The sequence below is a fragment of the Amphiura filiformis genome, chromosome 5 (assembly GCF_039555335.1).
Source record: "Amphiura filiformis chromosome 5, Afil_fr2py, whole genome shotgun sequence".
In the NCBI taxonomy this organism is placed as follows: domain Eukaryota; kingdom Metazoa; phylum Echinodermata; class Ophiuroidea; order Amphilepidida; family Amphiuridae; genus Amphiura; species Amphiura filiformis.
In genome coordinates, this window is record NC_092632.1 from 59,905,682 (window position 1) to 59,926,812 (window position 21,131).

At 37.4% G+C, this 21,131-nt stretch overlaps 1 protein-coding gene across 3 annotated transcripts in view; it reads left to right on the forward strand.

Moving 5' to 3' along the window:
• Window positions 1-21,131, forward strand: part of LOC140153462 (alpha-(1,6)-fucosyltransferase-like) — a 160,041-nt gene that overhangs the window by 58,773 nt on the left and 80,137 nt on the right. For all 3 annotated transcript variants that reach the window (XM_072176219.1, XM_072176221.1, XM_072176220.1), the window contains one exon: window positions 7,418-7,607. In XM_072176219.1, the coding sequence (XP_072032320.1) occupies window positions 7,418-7,607 (190 nt within the window). The remainder of the gene's footprint in view (window positions 1-7,417; window positions 7,608-21,131) is intronic.

Here is a 21,131-nt window from a genome sequence, read left to right on the forward strand (position 1 = left end):
TCCTAACATATTGGACTAACTCCACAGCTATATGGTTTTTCACAATATAACAGTAATGGAAAGAAAAGTGAAATTGTTCATCATTTTTCGGCACAAACATTTTTGGCAAAAAATGACGTCACGGACATAAACAACAATCTCCTAATTAGCATAATGGTCGCCATTCCTCCAGCTAAATGTAGCTTGTCCTGTGATTGGTCCTTTAGTTATCTAGTTTTTTATTCTATATCGCTGTATATACCACTAAATAGGCCTGGGCGATACATGGAAATACGACGAATAACCAGGGGTAGCGCTAGAACAAAAGAAAATTAGTAGGGGGTCCATAGTAGAGTTTGGTGAATCCAAGTTACACAAGTGTATGTCTGTGGTAGTGCTAGATTGAAAAACTGGGAGTCTGCAGGGACCCCTGAACTTGCAGAAAATTTAAAAATAGGGGGTCCCAACTGTATTTTGGTGCATCCAGGACCCCAAAATGCAGCCTAGCGCTACCCCTGCAAGTAACTATTTGTTTGCATGGCATCTGAAAAGACTGCTTTAAAATCGCTGAAATTGATCAAGTTATATAGCCAAAAAAGTACTTTTTAGGGTTTGATGCTTCAAAATGGTATATTTTCTCTCATTATATGACATTTTTGTTGTAATAGTACCAAAATTCATAAGCACGGCTTCCGTTTTTAGTAAATATTTTAATAATTTTAAAATGTTAACGATTCAGTGCGTTAAAACAAGAAAAGTCTCAGGTGAACGTGAACCTATGTTGAGTTTTTGATCATTTGGCATCTAAATCATATAGTATCACCTGATATTAGTGGCATTGAACTGTGAGAGTTCTGAATATGTGAAATTCCACCCAAAATTAGCCATTTTCCCATTGAAACCCGTGTAATACATAATTAGTCAGTGGTGTTGAACCATGAGGGGTAATCCAGAATATAGCATATCATACTAACCACAAGTATAGGCAACGTTTCATGAAATATATTCCCTGCCTGACAGTGATTAATGCTCTGCGTGCTAGCCATAGCCTCCAACATAAAAAATCCAAGTTTTGAGATATTTCTCAAAATATTAAGAGCTATCTAAGGAACCACTGAACCAATACTAGGCTTGTTTGTACTCATTTTCTTGCATTTTTCATGCTGATTCCAAATATGGTAATGAAAAAATACAATTCTGAAATTTTTGAAATTTTATTATTTTTAAAAAAAATTTGTCGTCTGCAGTCGACACCCACGTGGAGAGAGTTAATATAGACATATCAAAAATTTAACAAGATAGCTACAAAAAGACTTGAGTAAGTGTAATGTTACCCAGATATAAATATATATTGCTAGGTTTAGCTTCACCTCTAATAGGATATTAAATATAATCACTCCAATTGATAGGAAATCAGTAAGTCATTCTCTGGAAAGAAAATGAAAAATGGCCTACCCGCACTTTGTAATTTGCTGCATTTTATGATCATATTTTGTAATTTGACACCTGCATGTAGGCTACTGAAAAATGGCGTGTATGGATCATGTGCAGTGATGGTACTACTAGTAACTTCTTTATTCCAAACCTGCATAATAGAGGAAGTATTTAGGATGCATGGTTGTGCTTCATATACTCATTAATGTTAACTCTCTTCACGCGGGTGTCGACTGCAGACGACAAGTTTCAATTTTTTTTTTTAATTCAAAAATTTCAGAAATGTAAATTGTCATGACCATATTTGGAATCAGCATGAAAAATGCATTAAAATGAGTACAAACAAGCCTAGTATTGATTCAGTAGTTCTTAAGATAGCTCTTGATATTTTGAGGAAATGTTTCAAAGCTTGAACTTTTGCCATCGAAGCGCATGGCTAGCACGCAGAGCATTAAGATGATGTGCGTGTATGCATTAATTTATTACATTTGCACAGTGAGAGTGTTAATACTTCATAACAGTTGAAAAAAAAAAAAATGAAACTTGTTTTAAAAGTTCAATACCCTAGTGGTGAACATGTGATAGAATTATGAAGATGAAATGGATAAGAAAGCAGTAAGAACTCTTAAATCCTTAAGTCTGGTATTATTATAACGTACACCTGCTTTGGGGAATAATGCTTGAAAGAAACATAGTTATCAGAATGCAATGTTCCTCTATAGTATATGCATGAGAAGATGAACCGTGCAAGACATCGGTAGTTGAGATATGTTACCTTGACTTTCAAGATGCGGTTTTTGGTAATATGAAATTTACAAATATATGTTATTGAATAATATCAGAATGTAAATTTGCACTCGGAAATTATGAGTAAAAAGGATTTCAAGGATGCTTACATTAATTTTGCCGTCTGCTAAATTACACAATGGATAGCCATTAATGCAGTATTACTTAACAGATAGTGTTTTGTGTGAGGACATTTCAAATGCTTTTAAAGCATGCATAAGAAACGGAAGCGGAGGAGTATATATAATATTTATCTATAGATCAAGTTAAGCTCATTTCACAGGAGAATTCGGTGATATTTAAAATACAGCAATATTCATCTACAGGATACTTACACATCTCAACTTTTTTAATTCGAGAGAGGAGATGGCAGTGAGGAGGGAGCTACAAGAGTAGAAAAGAGGCAAATGAAGGGAATTGGGGGGAGAAATAGAGGAAGGAAGGGGCAAGGAGGGAGCTATAAAATGAAGGGAATTAAGGGAGAAATAGAGGAAGGAAGGGGTAAGTAGGGAGCTATAAAATGAAGGGAATTGAGGGAGAATATAGGAAGGAAGGGGTAAGGAGGAGCTATAAAATGAAGGGAATTAAGGGAGAAATAGAGGAAGGAAGGGGTAAGGAGGGAGCTATAAAATGAAGGGAATTGAGGGAGAAATAGAGGAAGGAAGGAGTAAGGAGGGAGCTATAAAATGAAGGGAATTGAGGGAGAAATAGAGGAAGGAAGGGGTAAGGAGGGAGCTATAAAATGATGGGAATTGAGGGAGAAATAGAGGAAGGAAGGGGTAAGGAGGGAGCTATAAAATGAAGGGAATTGAGGGAGAAATAGAGGAAGGAAGGGGTAAGGAGGGCGCTATAAAATGACGGAAATTGAGGGAGAAATAGAGGAAGGAAGTGGTGATAAGGGAGCTATAAGAGTAGAAAAGAGGCAAATGAAGGGAATTGAGGGAGAAATACATTTTGTAGAGAGTAGAAAAGTGGTAAATGAAGGGAATTGGGGAGAAATAGAGAAAAAGGAATGAGTAGGGAGCTGCAAGACTAGAAAAGAGGGAAATGAAGGGAATTGAGGGAGAAAGAGAGGAAGGAAGTGGTAAGGAGGAAGCTATAAAATGAAGGGAATTGAGGGAGAAATAGAGAAGGAGGAGTGGGTAGGAATCTACAAGAGTAGAAAATAGGCAAATGTAGGGAATTGAGGGAGAATAGAGGAGGGAAGGGATGATCTGATGAGGAGGGAGGCTCAGGGAGCTATAAGAATAGATAAATGGCAAATGAAGGGAATTGAGGGAGAAAAGAGGAAGGAAAGGGTAAGGAGGAAGCTATAAAATGAAGGGAATTGAGGGAGAAAGAAAGGAGGAGTGAGTAGGGTGCTATAAAGGCAAGTTAAGACTAAGACCATTGAGGGAGAAAAGGTGAAAGGGGGAGTGTGAGGATGGAAAAGAGGAGAGTGGATGGTAATATAGTCAAAAGAGGTAAGAGATGGAAATATGGAAGCGAATGAGATGGAAATTGTTAGAGAAGAAATGGAAGAATTAAGGAAAAGGGAGAACAGTAGGAAATAGAGCACAATATCAATATCATTGACCTTATTTATTAGTTGGAAAATGAAGTTGAGATATGCAATACATTTGGCTTATATCGGACTGTTCATCTCGACATAAGCTATTTCTTTCTTGCGCAGTGTCCATACTCACATTTGAACCCGCATCACCAAGCACTAATGTACTGGAGTCTAATGCTTTACCGATTGAGCAAACATGTTTTTTTGGCATACAGGCAGTAGTATTCACACATGAAATTGCATTCAATCCACTGGTCAGTATTCAAGCTCCATTTACCCTGCCCCTATAGGTGATGATTAATCGTTACCTAGTCAGGTAGAAATCTAATTCAAAATGCTAAATTTAGCTGATAGCATGTAAGCAAGGTGGGTATAACAAATGACCAACTTGATCAGGAATGAATTTTGTGTAATTCCCATTAGCTACATGCCTGTGTCACACCTGCCTGCATTCCGTACATGCATCTCTCGTCACTTAGTTATTGTATGCAGGTGATTTGGCACGTTAGTAAATGCGCGGCAAATTAAGTGCCTAAATCTGAACATCGTAAAAAGCCTAGCGGACTTAACGGCAATTTGCCAGCATGCGTTGGCTAGAAGCGAAATTAAGAAGTGTTTACAAGGAACGTGGCTGTGATGAAAGCTCGACTGGCTTCAGTCTGGTGTTTCATTCATCAGACTAGGGAATATTAAAATTGGCCAATAAAAGAATATGGGTTCTAGTTTCTATGATGCAAGTGATTTGAAAAGCCCTGCTCTTCATAATTTCTGCTACCAAATGAGTTGATTCCAAACATGATTTGATTATAGGATAGAAAATTTGTACTCAATGTAGCTTGGGCTTATGAAGAAATGTAGCGTGGTATATTTTTCTTAATATAGCCCCGGTGTGTGGGATTGGTGTGTGTTTTATGAAGATAAATGATATCATGAAGATTGTTAGTGGTATATAGTTCACTGATGCAGTGGTTGCTGTTTAAAGGGCAACAAAGCCCTTGTATTGACCTAGATAGGCAATGATCTGTGTGTACAGTGTATAATATAAACAGAAGAGGATTGGGTCTTTCTTATTTTAATGCTCTGCATGCTAGCCATGCGCTTCAACGGAAAAAGTTCAAGTGTTGAAATATTTTCTCAAAATATCAAGAGCTATCTTAAGAACTACTGAACCAATACTAGGCTTGTTTGTACTCATTTTAATGCATTTTTCATGCTGATTCCAAATATGGTCATGAAAATTTACATTTCTGAAATTTTTGAATTAAAAAAATTGAAACCAATTGTCGTCTGCAGTCGACACCCGCGTAAAGAGAGTTAAGCATGGTTTACCATGTTATAGGAGAACTTCTATTTTATATGATATTTTATGGCCATGTTCATTTTGCATTGATTACTGTAGTGTGTTGGGAATGTAATTTACAAACAATTAGACCTAATTTTTTTTGGTGTTTTGGGGAAAAAATCCATATCTTCAATACGAAAGGTCAACATTTTCAATTGATCGTCGGCTTTTCATCCCACCTACATACACTTTAAGTATAAATCATCAGATTTCTAAAGTTTACATCGAGTACTGTTAAATATCAAAAATATCAATTTTTAATGATTTTCCATAAAATGTGTATTACATTGCGAATTTCAAAAAAATCGAAATTATTTGATATCAGAAGTACATTCTTCGTATTCAGAATGCAATTCGATATGTCTGATGTGCTCTAATGTCCCACAATAAATACTGTCCAAACGTTCATACCCCTTCCCTTAAGATGGTCAGATTTTGCTATGTTTTGTAATAAATATCTTAATATCATTGAGTATCTTCGATCTGTTTGATAACTGTGTTTTAAAAGCTCTTTAAGTGAATGTAAGATGCAGCGCTTTAATGTTTTGACCTGCAATATGGGAGAAAACCCATCAGTAGCAAGTGAGCATGCATTGAATGGATTTATTTTAATCTATTGATGGATTGGGGATACTCTATGTAAATGTATGAGACACTATGCTGAATGTATTTTAAGGTATAGCTACTTGCAGACAGCCACCTGCCGTCAGGGTTGCCAAAAGATTTCAGCCCAAATCGCGGGTCAAATAATCGAAAAGTCTCCCAATTTTTCTCTTTACCATTGGTTTCTATGGGGCAGGAAACTATCGGAAGTCGCGGGAGCCAATGTTGAAAAGTCACCCAATTTTTTTCTTAACCATTGGTTTCTATGGGACAGGAAATTGTCAAAAGTCACAGGAAAAATCTTCAAAAGTGGCCCAATTGGGCTACCAAATCGCGGGTTTGGTAACTCTGCCTGCCGTATGATGCAATGCACAACTAGGAAGAGTGAATGAGTTTGAATTATTCAACGTCATCGGCACCTAGTTGAAGCTGCTAACAGAGTCATGTTGCATTTTCAGGATTTTTTAATTTGTTGAGCGATGTCTAGTATAAGTAATGATGTGATGTGAAGATAAAAGTTTTGTTCTGAATGATAGGATTTTATACTGCTTATGATCTCTTAATTGAGAAATATGTAATAACATGCATTTTCTTCTTTATTTAACCTTTTGGGGTTGGGGTGTGTGGTGTATGTGTGCATTTGTGAGCACTGTCAATCGAGGACACACAAGAGCAAGGAAAAAATAACCTAGTGCACAGAAGGCAATTGCCTTGGGCATGTTGGGTGCCCTGTGCATTTGCCTTGGTGGCCATGTTGGGTGCCCTGTGCATTTGCCTTGGTGGCCCCAGATCATGTGTGCAACTTTAGGGCACATTCTTAAGCATGGGATTACATTGGAAATGTAGCATGCCTAATTGCCTCAACAATTGGTACCCTTAAATATGTGTGTAAATGTGAATGGACAGTCACTGTCACTGGATTACTAGATGGAAAATAGCCATAGCTTTAACCCATTTTAAACAATGTCCGCAGTTGGAGGTGCAGGGTTAGTCCACAGTCCACAGTCAAAACTGAAATGTGTTTGCTTTTAAAGTGTGATAGTGAACACTCACAGGACCCAAGCGTGTCTCCACACGGAGTGACTGTTTAAACAAACAAACAAACAAAAGTGGTTTATCACTGTCCACTGTTGCTGGTGTTTGTGCAGTATTGTGTTTGCCTGTCTGTCCGGGTGTCTGTCTGCCAGGGGTGTCTGTCTGTCTGTCTGTCTGTGTTCAGTAACTGTTGTCCTGATAGGTTGTGAACAAGTTTGTACAATATCTACACTCATTTCTTGCGCTGTAAAAACTATGCCAAGCTATTTGTTTGAGCTATTTGATCTGTAGTATAATTATCTCTATAAAGGAAATGAAAGGTCCATGATGGGTTTACCAAAGCTATTTGCCTGTCTTAGGAAGCTTGTTAATGATGTTCAGTGAGTACTGCCTGAGTATTTACCTTCAATGTTAGTAGGTCATGTGGCTGCTCCAGTTTGCCACACTGTGATTTCCACATTGCTTTCAGCTAGCATGCTTCAACTCATGAAACATTGCAAGACGACCTATATGTGATAAAAACCTCCCTGTTTATTGTCTTATTTATTGACTGGATATTGAGTTCCACATAGAGAGGATTCCTTTTTAGTATTCAATTAACAAAATGTCAAGATTGATTTGGTTGATATAAGATGCAATATACTGATCTGTTGTGTTTATTTTGTTTTTTATTTTGTCATCATCAGCTCAACATCAGATGTGCGGAGACGGGCCTACGAGGGAACATGAGGTGCTACGTAGAAAGATTGATAATGGGGTAACAGAGATGTGGTACTATGTGAAAGCTGAGCTCAATAAAATAAAGGAATTCAGCTCAGTTGATAAAGTCAGGGAAAGAGTTAGTGAGATGCTTGAAGATGCTGGACATCATCAAAGGTAAGTTACTTCATCAAAATAGATGTAATAATTGAATAAGGCCTAAAAAAATATTTGATTGTTGTAACCCTACCGTACCCTAAAATTAGGCCAGACCTTAAGTCTGTTTTTCTTTTTTTTGCATACAAAAATAAATAAAACAATTTAAAAAAGGAAATAAAAAATTGAATTGAAAAGAGAAGGAAAAAAAAGATCCAAGGCAATTTACAGCTTTAAAAGTTGCATTGGTAACTTTTTATCACAAAGAATGTCCTTGAATATACTAAAAAAAAATTTAAAAAAGAAAAAAATCCCTACCTACCTACCCTAATTTTTTTTCATGTTACGCCAATCAAACAATTTTTTTTAGGCCTAATGCTCTTCACATGTGCAAGGGAAAAGTGTAGCAAACAATTGTTTAATAGTGGGTGTAGTTCAATATCAAAAGCAACCAAGCATATTATATAGACACAAAAGAATGGAGGTACCAGTTATGTTCACCCTGTATTTCCTAAACAAAGACAAATATATGTCAAAATTAAACAAGCAGCCAGTATCTGTACCCTTAGCTCTGATTTAAGCCCTCATTTTTTGAATTTGGTTGAGAATTACAAAAACAGTGATCTAAAGCCTAAGTAAGTAACAAAATCAAAAGTTTTACTTTTATAATGTATGTTGTAATCAATTGAAAGCACAACGCTAGTTTTAATGTGCTAATCAATGGAAAGCATGGCGCTAGATCTCTTGTTTCGAGGACGCCGTGTGTACAAATCAATAAGGCATGCAATGGAGCAAACTGCAACTTTTGAATTTGCATCTTCCTTGGGTGTTTGGATCATCGTGTCTTTATTTCTTGAACAATTTTAACGAATGAGGTGTTAAATCCAAGCTAAAAGATGCAGCAGTTGGCTGTTGGTTCTAATTATAACGTATCTGTCTTTGTTTAGGATATTATATCATATACAGGGGTAAAAAGTACCTGGTACCTTAATAGTTGTGCGGTCTGTATATAAGCTGATACAAAGGTCAGCATGCAGGATATATCAGGTGTCCAACAAAGGTTTGTGCAACATGTCTTGTAACTTGGTATAGTAGCCCACATAAGACTGTCCACAGGACAAGTGTTGATGAAAATGTGGAGCATCCAAAATGGTGTGTACTGGTATGCAGATGTCTGCTCCGTGTAGCATGTGCTGGGGGGTCACTCCCATTGTGGCCTGTACACCATCCGCGATAATCAACTTTTGAAAAGCACCCTAAACAAGGATTTAACCCTTGGCTAAAATGATACTCTAAACAGGTAACACGCGCCTGTTTTCACACCCTAAACAGGGATTTTATTCCTTACATCAAATTTCATACCCTAAAGGAGGATTGTCTCGCAGGCCCCGTGGCTAAATTCATGAACTTCAATCCATTGGCCAGGTGCACACCGGATGAGCCGAACGGAAGATTGTGCAACTGCGATATTTTCATAAAACCACATGCTTTTTGAAGATCATTTTCATATTTCATATTTATCTCCCCATCTGTCCAATTTACATACCCTTTCTGCATATTAGCACATTGCAGTTTTGCTACCCTTTTTTCCAATTTTCATGTTTTTGACACCCTAAACACGATACACAAGTAATCGTGTATCGTGTCTACCCACGAAAAACTACCAAAACTACGTTTTTGGCTCTTAGCGTAGCTAGGTGAGCCTTACTCATTGCACTCAGTGAGGACTAAATTTTTGCTACATATTTTGGCCACTTGTGTTCTTGCTTTTTATGCTAAGGTTTCTTTTGTTTATGATATTTGGCTTTGAATTTACGTTCCAAGGTTTGCTTAGTTATTTAGCAATCGATTGCACTCCTTTAGAAGTGAATTTGGGGTGGGGAAAGTACTATTTTGAAGTGAGAAATGTCAAAAGTCGTCTTGAGAAACAAGTCATTTCTATCGCTTTTGCTTGGTTCCCTGTATGCGCTAGAGATTATTTTGGTCTGAGTAATTTATGTTGTGAGATCATGGCGGAATTGACGGATTGCACTATTTTTCTTTGGGAAAGTGACGTTTGACCATGAATTTTTGCGCTGATCTCACTTGGATAGAAACGTGATTGGATGATTCCTTTGTCCAGATTGTTTATTGAGTTCTCGGGAGTTTTGTTACCATGGGACAACACTTCAAATATTTAGAGACCAGCGGCGTAGTAATTTAGTTAAATTAACGCTAAATAACCAGGGTTGCCAAAAAAATTCAGCCCGAATCGCAGGTCTAATAAACGAAAAGTCGCCCAATTTTTTTCTTTACCCTTTGTATTCTATGGGGCAGGAAATTGTCCCGGCGAAAATCTTCAAAAGTCGCCTAATTGGGTTACCAAATCGCGGGTTTGACAACCCTGAAAACAACGTCTCGACAGCGAAGGTCACATGGCTATTCATTATCATTGTTTGTCTGGCACGCTTTCTACAGTGTGGGTTGGGAATTCTGAAAATCTGTAAAAAGGTGGGAAATAAATTTTGCGGAATAAAGGGTGGGTTTCTACAAAGCGTGGGAGCAATATATAAAGCGTGTGTGTAATTGAAAAAAAATATAATAAAGTAATTTGATGATCTGTTGAAAAACATTCATATTTTCTTTATAAATCTGGAAAGAAAATGTCAAAAATTCATTTGCTGATGTTTTCAATTCGTACGACGTCACCCGTAGTAGAATCGACGCGCCGTGAGTTTTATGAATGAATATAATTTTCAGTCTCTACACCAGCCGCTTTGGCCCGCTCGCTCACACTAGAAGTGGAGCGATCTGAACCACAGCGGCTGTGTAGAGAGTAGAGATCAGGATCTCAGCCCTTTGCCAAATGCCCATGTGTTTATGATAAACAATCTAAAGTCGGATCTTTTCGAAGATAATTGCAGTTGCAGTGATGCAGTTTTGCCAATATTATGTCGCAAATGTTTCAGATGAATACGAAAATCATGAGTGTTTGATAGATGAGGATAAATTCTGCATCAATTCGGATTCTGAAATGGATTGATGGCGCAGATAATGATAAAATGGACCCGAAGTGACTGTATGAAACGGTGGTAGCGCCGATGTTCAGTCTTCCGAATTTGATAAAGTAATGCTATATACAATCTAAAGTCGTATCTTTTCGAAAGATGATTGCAGTGATGCAGTTTTGCCAATATTATGTCGCAAATGTTTCAGATGAATAAGAAAATCATGAGTGTTTCATAGATGAGGATAAATTCTGCATCAATTCGGATTCTGAAATGGATTGATGGCGCAGATAGTGGATAAAATGGACCCGGAAGTGACTGTATGAAACGGCGGTCGCCCGATGTTCAGTCTTCCGAATTTGATAAAGTAATGCTGTATAAAGCTTTGGTCACAAACACTGCATAAGTGTGGGGTTCAATTTTTGATCAAAAGGGTGTCTGTCTAAAAAGTGTGGGGGGGATATAAATGGTCGGGGTTTGAGCCCCTGACCAACGTTCGTAATTTGTAGTTGTTACAACTGATCATCATACTATTTTATTCACTAGAATATGTTTGTCTGTGTCTGCCTCTTTTCTCAGAGACTAGTGTAGTAGTAGCTCGTTCAAGTAGTGATTCTGTTGTCCCACTGGCCTACTAAACGTAGATTGCATGGCGATCGGAGTGTTAATATCGTCAGAGCACCACTGACTAGCATAGTAGGGAAGCATGTTCCTCAAACTTGGTGGGTGGATGCATTTTTAGTACAAGTCACACATACATTATTTTCTCAATTCGAATTTTATCCTTTCTGGGTATGACTGATTTTGTTACCGTAAAATTTGTGTTAATTCCCGATATCACATATTAGTACCGTACACTATAAATGCACCACATTTTGTAGGCTCCAATTGCTGATTACATAAATGAGAACAACTGGTAACCAGCGGCACTGTGCAGTACCGGCCTGTTATTCAGTTGCATTGTGTGTGGGTTACGTGTATTTTATGTGTAAAATGCCTACTGATGCGGTGATCCACCCAAAATCCCTGTACTAGGTGCATCTTGACCCCAGCATAAGTTTGTATTGGTTAGTGGGTCAAGGTCACCTGAGGTCATCCAGGGGTCATCTGAGGTCAAATTTGCAAAAACTGTTGTAGGGGCATGAAACTTGGTGGGTATACAGTCAACATTTGGAGTCAAATTTTAGGAAGGTCATCCGGGGTCACCCAGGGGTCATCTGAGGTCAAATTACTAAAAACTCGTATGAGCATGAAACTTGGTGGGTACAGTCAACATTTAAAGTCAAATTTTGGGAAGGTACTAAAAATTGTCGTATGGGCATGAAACTTGGTGGGTACAGTCAACCTTTGAAGTCAAATTTTGGGAAGGTCATTTTGAGGTCATCCGGGGTCACCTAGAGGTCATCTGAGGTCAAATTACTAAAAACTGTTGTATGGGCATGAAACTTGGTGGGTACAGTCAACATTTGGAGTCAAATTTTGGGAAGGTCATCCGGGGTCACCTAGAGGTCGTCTGAGGTCAAATTACTAAAACTGTCGTATGGGCATGAAACTTGGTGGGTACAGTCAACATTTGGAGTAAAAATTTTGGGAAGGTCATTTTGGGGTCATCAGGGGTCATCTGAGGTCAAATTACTTAAAACTGTTGTATGGACATGAAACTTGGTGGGTACAGTCAACATTTGGAATCAAATTTTTGGCCACTCATTTTGGGGTCACCAGGGGTCATCTGAGGTCAGATTACTAAAAAACTGTTGTATGGACATGAAACTGGATACAGTCAACATTTGGAGCCAAATTTTGTGGGGTCACATGTTCCTTGAACTTGGTGGGTGCATCTTGACCCCAGGGAGACCAAGTTTGTATTGGTTAGTGGGTCACGGTCACCAGAGGTCATCCAGGGGTCATCTGAAGTCAAATTAGCAAAAACTGTTGTATGGGCATGAAACTTGGTGGGTACAGTAAACATTTAGAACCAAATTTTTGGAAGGTCATTTTGGGGTCATCCAGGGGTCATCTGAGGTCAAATTACTAAAAACTCATATGTGCATGAAACTTGGTGGGTACAGTCAACATTTGGAGCCAAATTTTTGGAAAGGCATTTTGGGCTCACGGGGTCAACCATGGGTCATCTGAGGTCAAATAAATTCAAACTGTTGTATGGGCATGAAACAAGGTCGGAACAGTCAACATTTGGAGCCAAATTTTTGTTGGAAAGGCATTCTGGAGTTATCCAGGGTCACCCAGGGGGTCATCTGAGGTCAAATTAAAACTGCCGTATCGGCATGAAACTTGGTGGGTACAGTCAACATTTGGAGCCAAATTTTCGGTAGGTCATTTTGGGGTCATCTAATGTCACTCATGGGTCATTTGAGGTCAAGTTACTAAAAGCTGTCGTATGTGCCTGAAACTTGGTTGGTACAGTCCACATTTGAAGCCAAATTTTTGGAAGGTCATTTCGGGGTCATCTGAGATCACCATTTAGAGCCAAATTTTGGGAGGTCATTTCAGGGTCGTCTGAGGTCAATTTCGATGAATTCTAATAGTTGTCAAGGCTTCCTATAGTTGTTGAAAGCTTCAAACACTAAAAAAGGGATTTTAAAATTTTGCAGAACAAATTATTCTTGCTGGTTCAGTAGTAATTTCCACAATAATGAAATTTTTCAGATTTTGCAACTCTAATGCGGCAAAAAAATAATAATGCTTGGCGGAGGAAGATTGACCCCGTGATCGAAGTTTCAAGGACCGTATTGAATATTTGTGGGGATTTTTTCAAACTGAAGGTTTAAAAATTGACCGACCTACCCAACCTTTCCATAAAACTACCAACCTGTTGCGCATTCGACTCCAAGAACAATTGCTTTCCCACAAAAAAGCGTAGAGCCACAGCGCCATTGGTGCTCTTGTTATTATCGCGGATGGTGTACAGACCACAATGGGAGTGACCCCGGGCAGCTAAACATACAACACACGTAAAACAGAACTGTCAAGTTTGTATCAGAGTGATTTTAAAAGTGATGAGAAATTCAGAACTTCTTCAACTTCCCTTCCAGAATGCTAAAGTTCAGTTTTAAGACTTTCTAACTCTCTTCAATAGAAGTTTCAACAAAGTTTTTATCAACATTGCTACCAACCAAACATGTTATCAGCTCAGTGAGCATACACGAGTGTGACGTCATCCAGTATGTGGTCATGTTACCCTGATATTTACACATGAATTCGCTAGTTACTTGAGATGGTGTTGAAGAGTAGGCAGATTTTCATCAAGATTGCATATTGATTTATTCTGTTCCAGGTGTTAGCATACAAAGCAGGCATCAAGGAATCTTATTACTGAGCCAAGATAAAAGTATGCCTTATAATCTAGGCATGATCATGTCGCTGAACTCAAAGCGCTTCAAGATTTGAAGATTTTTACCTTTTAAGAAAGTTTCAAAATCATGCACGGAAAATATACTTTCTGTTGGTAGACTATGTCTGCACATATTCATAGATGGATGTATAACTTGAAAAAGTTTCTCCGGCAATTTTACAATTTTGACTTTGTTTTGTGGTATTAGTACCAGGGAGATTCCAATGAGTTGCTTCATTTAAGCTGATGGATTCATGGCACATTACATTCAATTCTATTAACCTCCCAACACATTATTCAAAATTGGGCACTGTGATTTGTTGAAACACCACATCATGCGATAGCCCTTTATTTTGCAATAATGGGTCAAGCGCAGAAACACATTCTATGCATAGCATTATGCTGGGTTAGGCTTACAGTATTTTCTGCTTCGCCTTTGAAGTAATAAACTTGAAATGTTTGGTCAAAAGAGATATATTTTCTCTCTAAATCACACACTATTTTGTGATAATAGAATAGAAGTAAAGGGTGTAGCATTATCCTTTACATCGAAATAATGTGTCCTTGGTAGTAAAAACGTTTCATTAATGGGTGTGGCGCAACGATTTTACCGCCTGGGATGCAATATTTGGGTGCAAAGGATACTGCATTACCCTTTATTTCTTAATTATGTACAACACTTTTAAATATGATTGTGAAAGCTATACTTGTGAAGGTGTCAGAAGGCTCTTTCAGGTCAGAACAAGGTAACTTGATCACATGAACTGACACATCGGAGAAATTATTCATATGCAATCGCTGTTGTACAAGAAAAATAACTCCAGCAGGAATAAGTGAGTGAGAGAGAGAGAGAGAAAGAGAGAGATGGAGGGGGATCAGATTGGCATAAAGCATTGATCCAAATCAATGTTTAAATTATATATATTTGTCGCTTAGTCATAAACTTATCAAGGTCCAAATGACTGATGATGCAAAATAGGCTACCTAATTGGCATTCATAAGATAATAGAAATACCATCATAGTCAACTAAGCTGTCAGTGCCAATTACCTTTATACTTACGGGCTATTAATAGCTCTTTACATTAATCGTCTGTATCTTATATTGGAATTTACTTGATATTTTTGCAACTTGTTACTTTTACTTCTTCAGGCACATACTAAGTTGTAAAGAATCAATAACTGGACTGACTCAAGTATAGTCCCACCATTTGTTTAAGGGAAAAGTTGTCAAAATTAGGTGGGGGGAGGCAGGACTATACTCAAATTAAAAAAGTTTGTTTTTTATTGTTCATATTCAAAGTTATAATTAATGATTTCAAAATGCATTGGATTTGATTTTTTTTACAATTTCTGGAATTTTTTTTCTTACAATTTCTGAAATTTTTCAAAAATTAGGGGTGGGACTTTACTCAAAGGTAGGCCTATACTCGTGTCAGTACTACGGTATGTTCCATTCTGGGATTGAAATATAGAAAATGAATTTGTTGATTTCAACTTCTGGATGACTACATACATTATTTTATTCTTTACATGGATTATTTTGGATAACTTGCGCTTCACAGTGTCAAGGTTTCCAGAGTTTGGGAATATACTTTAAATGTCTGTATTATTTCAACCAGATGGCCAGGAAAGGTAAGGAAGAAAACAAAAATATGATACTACCAATTTGAACTGTTTTTCTTTAATTACTCAACAATCGGATCACTTCCTTTCTATGATTCTGAAATTGCTTCTAGTATTTCCATGGTTTGAATTCATTTTCCACACCAAGATGTATTCCCAGTGTGATGGAAGGTGAGATGCAACTGAAAGGTTATAATATGCTGTGATAGTTTGTGCTCAGGTGAGCACAAACACATTGCACCCCAAGGAAGACACTCTTGAACTAGATACTGTGTTAAGATCATGTAAAATTTAGGCTGGCTGTCTGGCTGAAATAATACAGGCAGGGTCTTCTCTGTTTTTATGTTTAATACTCAGGTGTCTATATGTCAAGTTGTATGGTGTATGCTTCAATAGAAATGGAAATTCTTGTAGTCCTTGTGGCACTGACTTTGTTATTACGGCTTGGTCCCTTGTTGACTGTTTCTCAAAAGCGGGCACCCTAGTGTAAATGGGCTATTCCAGTTGAAATCCATACGCATATGGAAGACGGGACCTTAATCTCCCACACAGGGGGTGTATATTTTTGATGGAGTCACACATTCAGGTAACCCCAATCGAAATTCACACCCTGTGTGGAAGATTAAGGTCATGTGTTCCGTAGGGGTATGGATTTAAACTGGAATGGCCTAATTTTGAAATCAAAAATAAAACAAGACCAGCTTCTTCCAAGGGTGTAAATGTCAATGCCAAACATAGAGCCAATGTTGCATAGCATGAAACCCCACAAGTTATGATTATATTGCAGTGGGGATGAATGAATGTATTATGTAAGTAATGCCTGATGGCAAGTATGAGGCAAGATTTCATCTCATACTCACATACTGAGAGATCACTGGCTCATGCTAGAATAAAGCAAAGGGTTAAGCGATGGGTTTGGATTAGGGAGGTGAATTTAAGGGTAACAAAGATTAGATAAGGGGAAGCAAGCGAACGGTAGTGACATAAGGCCCGAGTCTTATAAGCACAGATAAAAAGGGTTCTCTCTTCCCCAAGGTTGCTTGATTTGATGCCAAATACATCATTTATAAGGGCTCATATTGAAATACCCTACCACGTTTTCACTCAGAAAGAAGGCAGGATTCCCCTTGCTAAGCGCGCGCCTCAGGAAAGCTTGGTCATAAAACGGATGGATTATATGCATCAGTGATACACCCTGCCCAGGATTTTAACAAAAGAAGGCTAGCACAGGAAAGCTGCAGAAATTTCAATATGAGCCCTAAGTTGATTTTCACATACGAACCCTACAATATGACCGAATAATAAGTGTTTACAATACAATAACCACTTTAATTTCACATTGCGCTTCAACAGTGTGAAATAGCTCGTAGCACCGTTTCATAGGCCCTAACTATGCGCTTACCAGGAGGAAAGGTTGAATGACTGTTTACATATTATATTTCAGTCTGCCACATCGTGAAACTCTTGTGACTTAAATGCTAATGGCACAGGTCTTATTAACCTCAAGTTGTGACTTTGCTTCCCAGATGGAATAACCTTTCTATAGTGTGAATTGTCACTTACCTTGCTTGCATACACCTAAGGGGCAGAAACGGTTGAGTAACTCTTTATAATACTGGATTTCAGTCTTGCGAATAATGAAGCTCCTGTGATTAAGTGGTTATGGCGTAGGTTGAATTTATCACAATTCCTAGTTTGATTATCCACTGGGACAACCTTATAATAAAAAATATAAAATAAATGTTGACATTTATATAGCGCCTTTCACATATATCAAAGCACTTTACATTTATTCCGCCGTCGTTAGAATATGTCAGCTGCCATACAATGCCCAAGGCATGCTCATACCTTTGGGCCGCGCTCAATGGACAATATCCCTAACAGCTCCCCATTTCACCCCTGGGTAGAGAGAGGCAAGTGAGGTAAAGTGCCTTGCCCAAGTGCACAACACGATGGTACCTCCGGGGCTCGAACTCGCAACCCTCCGATTACGAGGTAGAGCCCGTACCGCTGCGCCACCTTTCCCAATTTTTAATGTTTGTATATTCTGACATAAAAACCATATTTTTTGCTACCACATTGCACTTTAACTTTTTAAGTTCATACTACTTTTAAAAAAAGTATGAAGTATGTTATTATCTTTGGGTAGTAATGAAATGAAGTCATTACACATGCCTTGAGTCTGGAATGACTGATCTACAATATGTGCTGCACAAATGTCAACCATAGATACAACTTTCATGAGTGTTGTGTCTTTTCCCATAACCAGCCATTAATATTCTAACAGATACCACAGAGCACTACTCCCTATTCCAGAAAAATACAGCACCATTTTGGGGGGGGGGAATTAAAAATAAATCCTATTTTGCCAGATGAAAGCTAAATCCTGAACCTTTAGTTAAAACTGGTAATAAAAGTCAAATTTTGATATTTTTGCAATTTGAGGGAAAATGGGCCAAAAGCATGCAATATTTTATTATTTCATGCAATTGTAGTCACAAAATTCTTAATCTTCACTTGAGTTAGCTCACAATTCTAATATTTTATGTAACTTTTGATTAGTTATGAAAAAAATTAGTAAATATGTTTTCATAAAATTAGACAAATTTGGGCTTGATTGTTGCAGTATACGAAAACGCCCTAAAAACACATGTTTTGGCCCTTCCAAAATTTTGCCAAATATTCAAATTTGACTTTTATTATTAGTTAGAACTAACTAAATGATTATGATTAAGCTATGTTTCACTTGGCAAAACATAATATTTTTTTAATCCCCAAAAAATAGTGCTGTATTTTTCTGGAATGGGGAGTAGATTCATGGAAAAATGGTACTGTCTCTCTAGCGATATATCTCTCTTTAAAGGAAACACAAGATAAACCCCAGAAGTCACCCATGATACAATTATCAATTTATGAATGCACAGAGCAAGTAACACCTTGCAGGCAGGCAGTGTATATTGCAAGAACACACATCCATCACTTGCGGCAGATGAGGGTACCGATTAGGGAACTAGTGGTTCTTTGCCCTGCAAACTTGCAAATTTATTGATCACTTTATCTTAGCATCTCTGAAGGAATGTGTATAGTCATGTTGTTCATTGAAAAGGTTCCCGGGTGGTGTAATGTGAAAGTTATTGATAGATTGGGCCGTTCCATTTAAAATCCACACTACCCCTGTGGAAGATTTTGTAAAATATCTTCCACAGGGGAGTATGTTTTTGAAATGTAATTAGACAGGGCTAATCATTTTGAAACCCATACTCCCTCTGTATTATGACTTTACCTATATCTTCCACAACTGGAGTGAGTATTTCAAATGGAAGTTATTCAACTGTCTATTCTATTTGAAACTCATACTCCCTCTGTGGAAGGTATTTCCAAAATCTTCCACAGGGGTAGTGTGGATTTTAAATGGAACAGCCAATTATGTTGGTGTGTTCTAGAAGTAGGCTGTTTGCTCATTATCAATTGTGTCATGATGACTGAATACACAAAATGGGTAAGCGTTTTGGCTTTCCCTTGATACAGTGTGCAATTGATTAATTGACAGTGGTAACTTGATATTTTTGTTTTTGTTGGGAAAATTAGAGATAATGTTACAAATAGGCCAGTACAGTAACTCAGCAAAGCTAAGGCAGACATGAAGATGAAGAAAACAATACAGGGAGGAGGATAGGTATTTCAAAGTGAATTTGTATGTGGGGTGTGTTGTCAGTGGTGGCGGCAGGAATGGTTTTTTTTTCAGGGGGCATTTGGGGGGAGGAAGTGAACTTCAGGGGGGAAAATCAACAAATATTGTTTGGGTTTTTACTGGGGAGGGGGCAAGAGTATGTATGTATTGGTATGTGATTTACTTGTGTTACATTACATAATACACACAATAAAATTGTGTATGTAACATTTACTTACTCTTTTAAGTGGAATGCAATATCAAAGGAACAAAACATTTCAGAGAGTCTTAATGCATGCATGTATGGTATAATACAATAAAGCTAGAATGCAGAACTTTCAATTATTTATGAAGTGCATTAACATCACAATATAGTGGTATCGATAATTAAACATCTTTAGCTTTTCCTTGGCATGCATGATTTATCATGTTAAAAAGTATATACATATTTCAAGGTTAACATTTGTTTCTATTTCAACAAAGAGGCATTTTTATTTATTGTATGGTTCGCTATATTCAGTAGATATCATAATATGAGTACTGGATAGTGATTGTTTTACTATCTTCAGTAGATAGCATAATATGAGTACTGGATATATCATGGTTTTGCTATCTTCAGTAGATAGCATAATATGAGTACTGGATATTGTGTGGTTTTACTGTCTAAACAGTAGATAGCATAGTATGAGTACTAGATATTTTATGGTTTTGCTATCTTCAGTAGCATTGTATGAGCACTGGATATTGAATGTTTTACTATCTTCAGTAGATAGCATTGTATGAGTACTGGATATTTTATGGTTTGCTGTCTTCAGTAGATATCATAGTAAGAGTACTGGATATTGTATGGTTTTGCTATCTCCAGTAGATAGCATAATATGAGTACTGGGTATTTCATGATTTTGCTATCTTCAGTAGATAGTATAATATGTGATGCGATCAAGCAAAATCAGTCGGAACTCAGAAATATAAAAAGTTTCTTATAGGATAGTAAACAGCATTTACAAAGTTGGATTTTGCAGAAAACCCCATTGAAATTGAACAACCAGTTCCAAAGATATGAGCAATTAAAGAGTTTCCAAAACAACAGGAAACAAAAGGAAATATTTCCTTTGTTTGGCTATATCTCAAAATCAATATTTCCAAGTTCCGACTGATTTTGCTTGATCGCATCACGTATGAGCACTGGATATTGTACGGTTTTGCTATCTTCACTAGATAGCATAGTATGAGTACTGGGTATTGTATGGTTTGCTATCTGCAGTAGATAGCATTGTATTGTACTGGATATTGTATGTAAACAGATGCATCAGTAGGGTTGCAGATCAAACTATTTCTTATTTTGCGTGACAAACCCAGAAATATTACTCACGGCTTGGGCTTTCGCCATCTTGGCTGATAGCATAGTATGAGAATTAGATATTTTATGGTTTGCTATCTTCAGTAGATAGCATAGTATGAATACTAGATATTTTATGGTTTGCTATTTTCAGTAGATAGCATAATATATGAGTACTGGACAGGATATTGTATTGTTTTGCTATCTTCAGTAAATAGCATAATATGTGTACTGGATATTTCATGGTTTTGCTATCTTCAGTAGATAGCATAATATTAGAACCGGATGTATGGTTTTGCTATCTACAGGAGATAACATAGAATGAGTAGTGTATAGTGTAATGATCTTCAGTAGATAGCATAGTATGAGTACTGGATATTTTATGGTCTTGCGATCTTCAGTAGATAGTATAATATGAGTACTGAATATTGTATGGTTTTACTATCTTCAGTAGGTAGCATAATATCAGTACTGGATATTTTATTGTATTGACTTTTGTGACTTCCGTGTGTGCACATACATTGCGCCAGAACACTTCACACGCATGCAACTACCATATTGATTTTTTGAAAG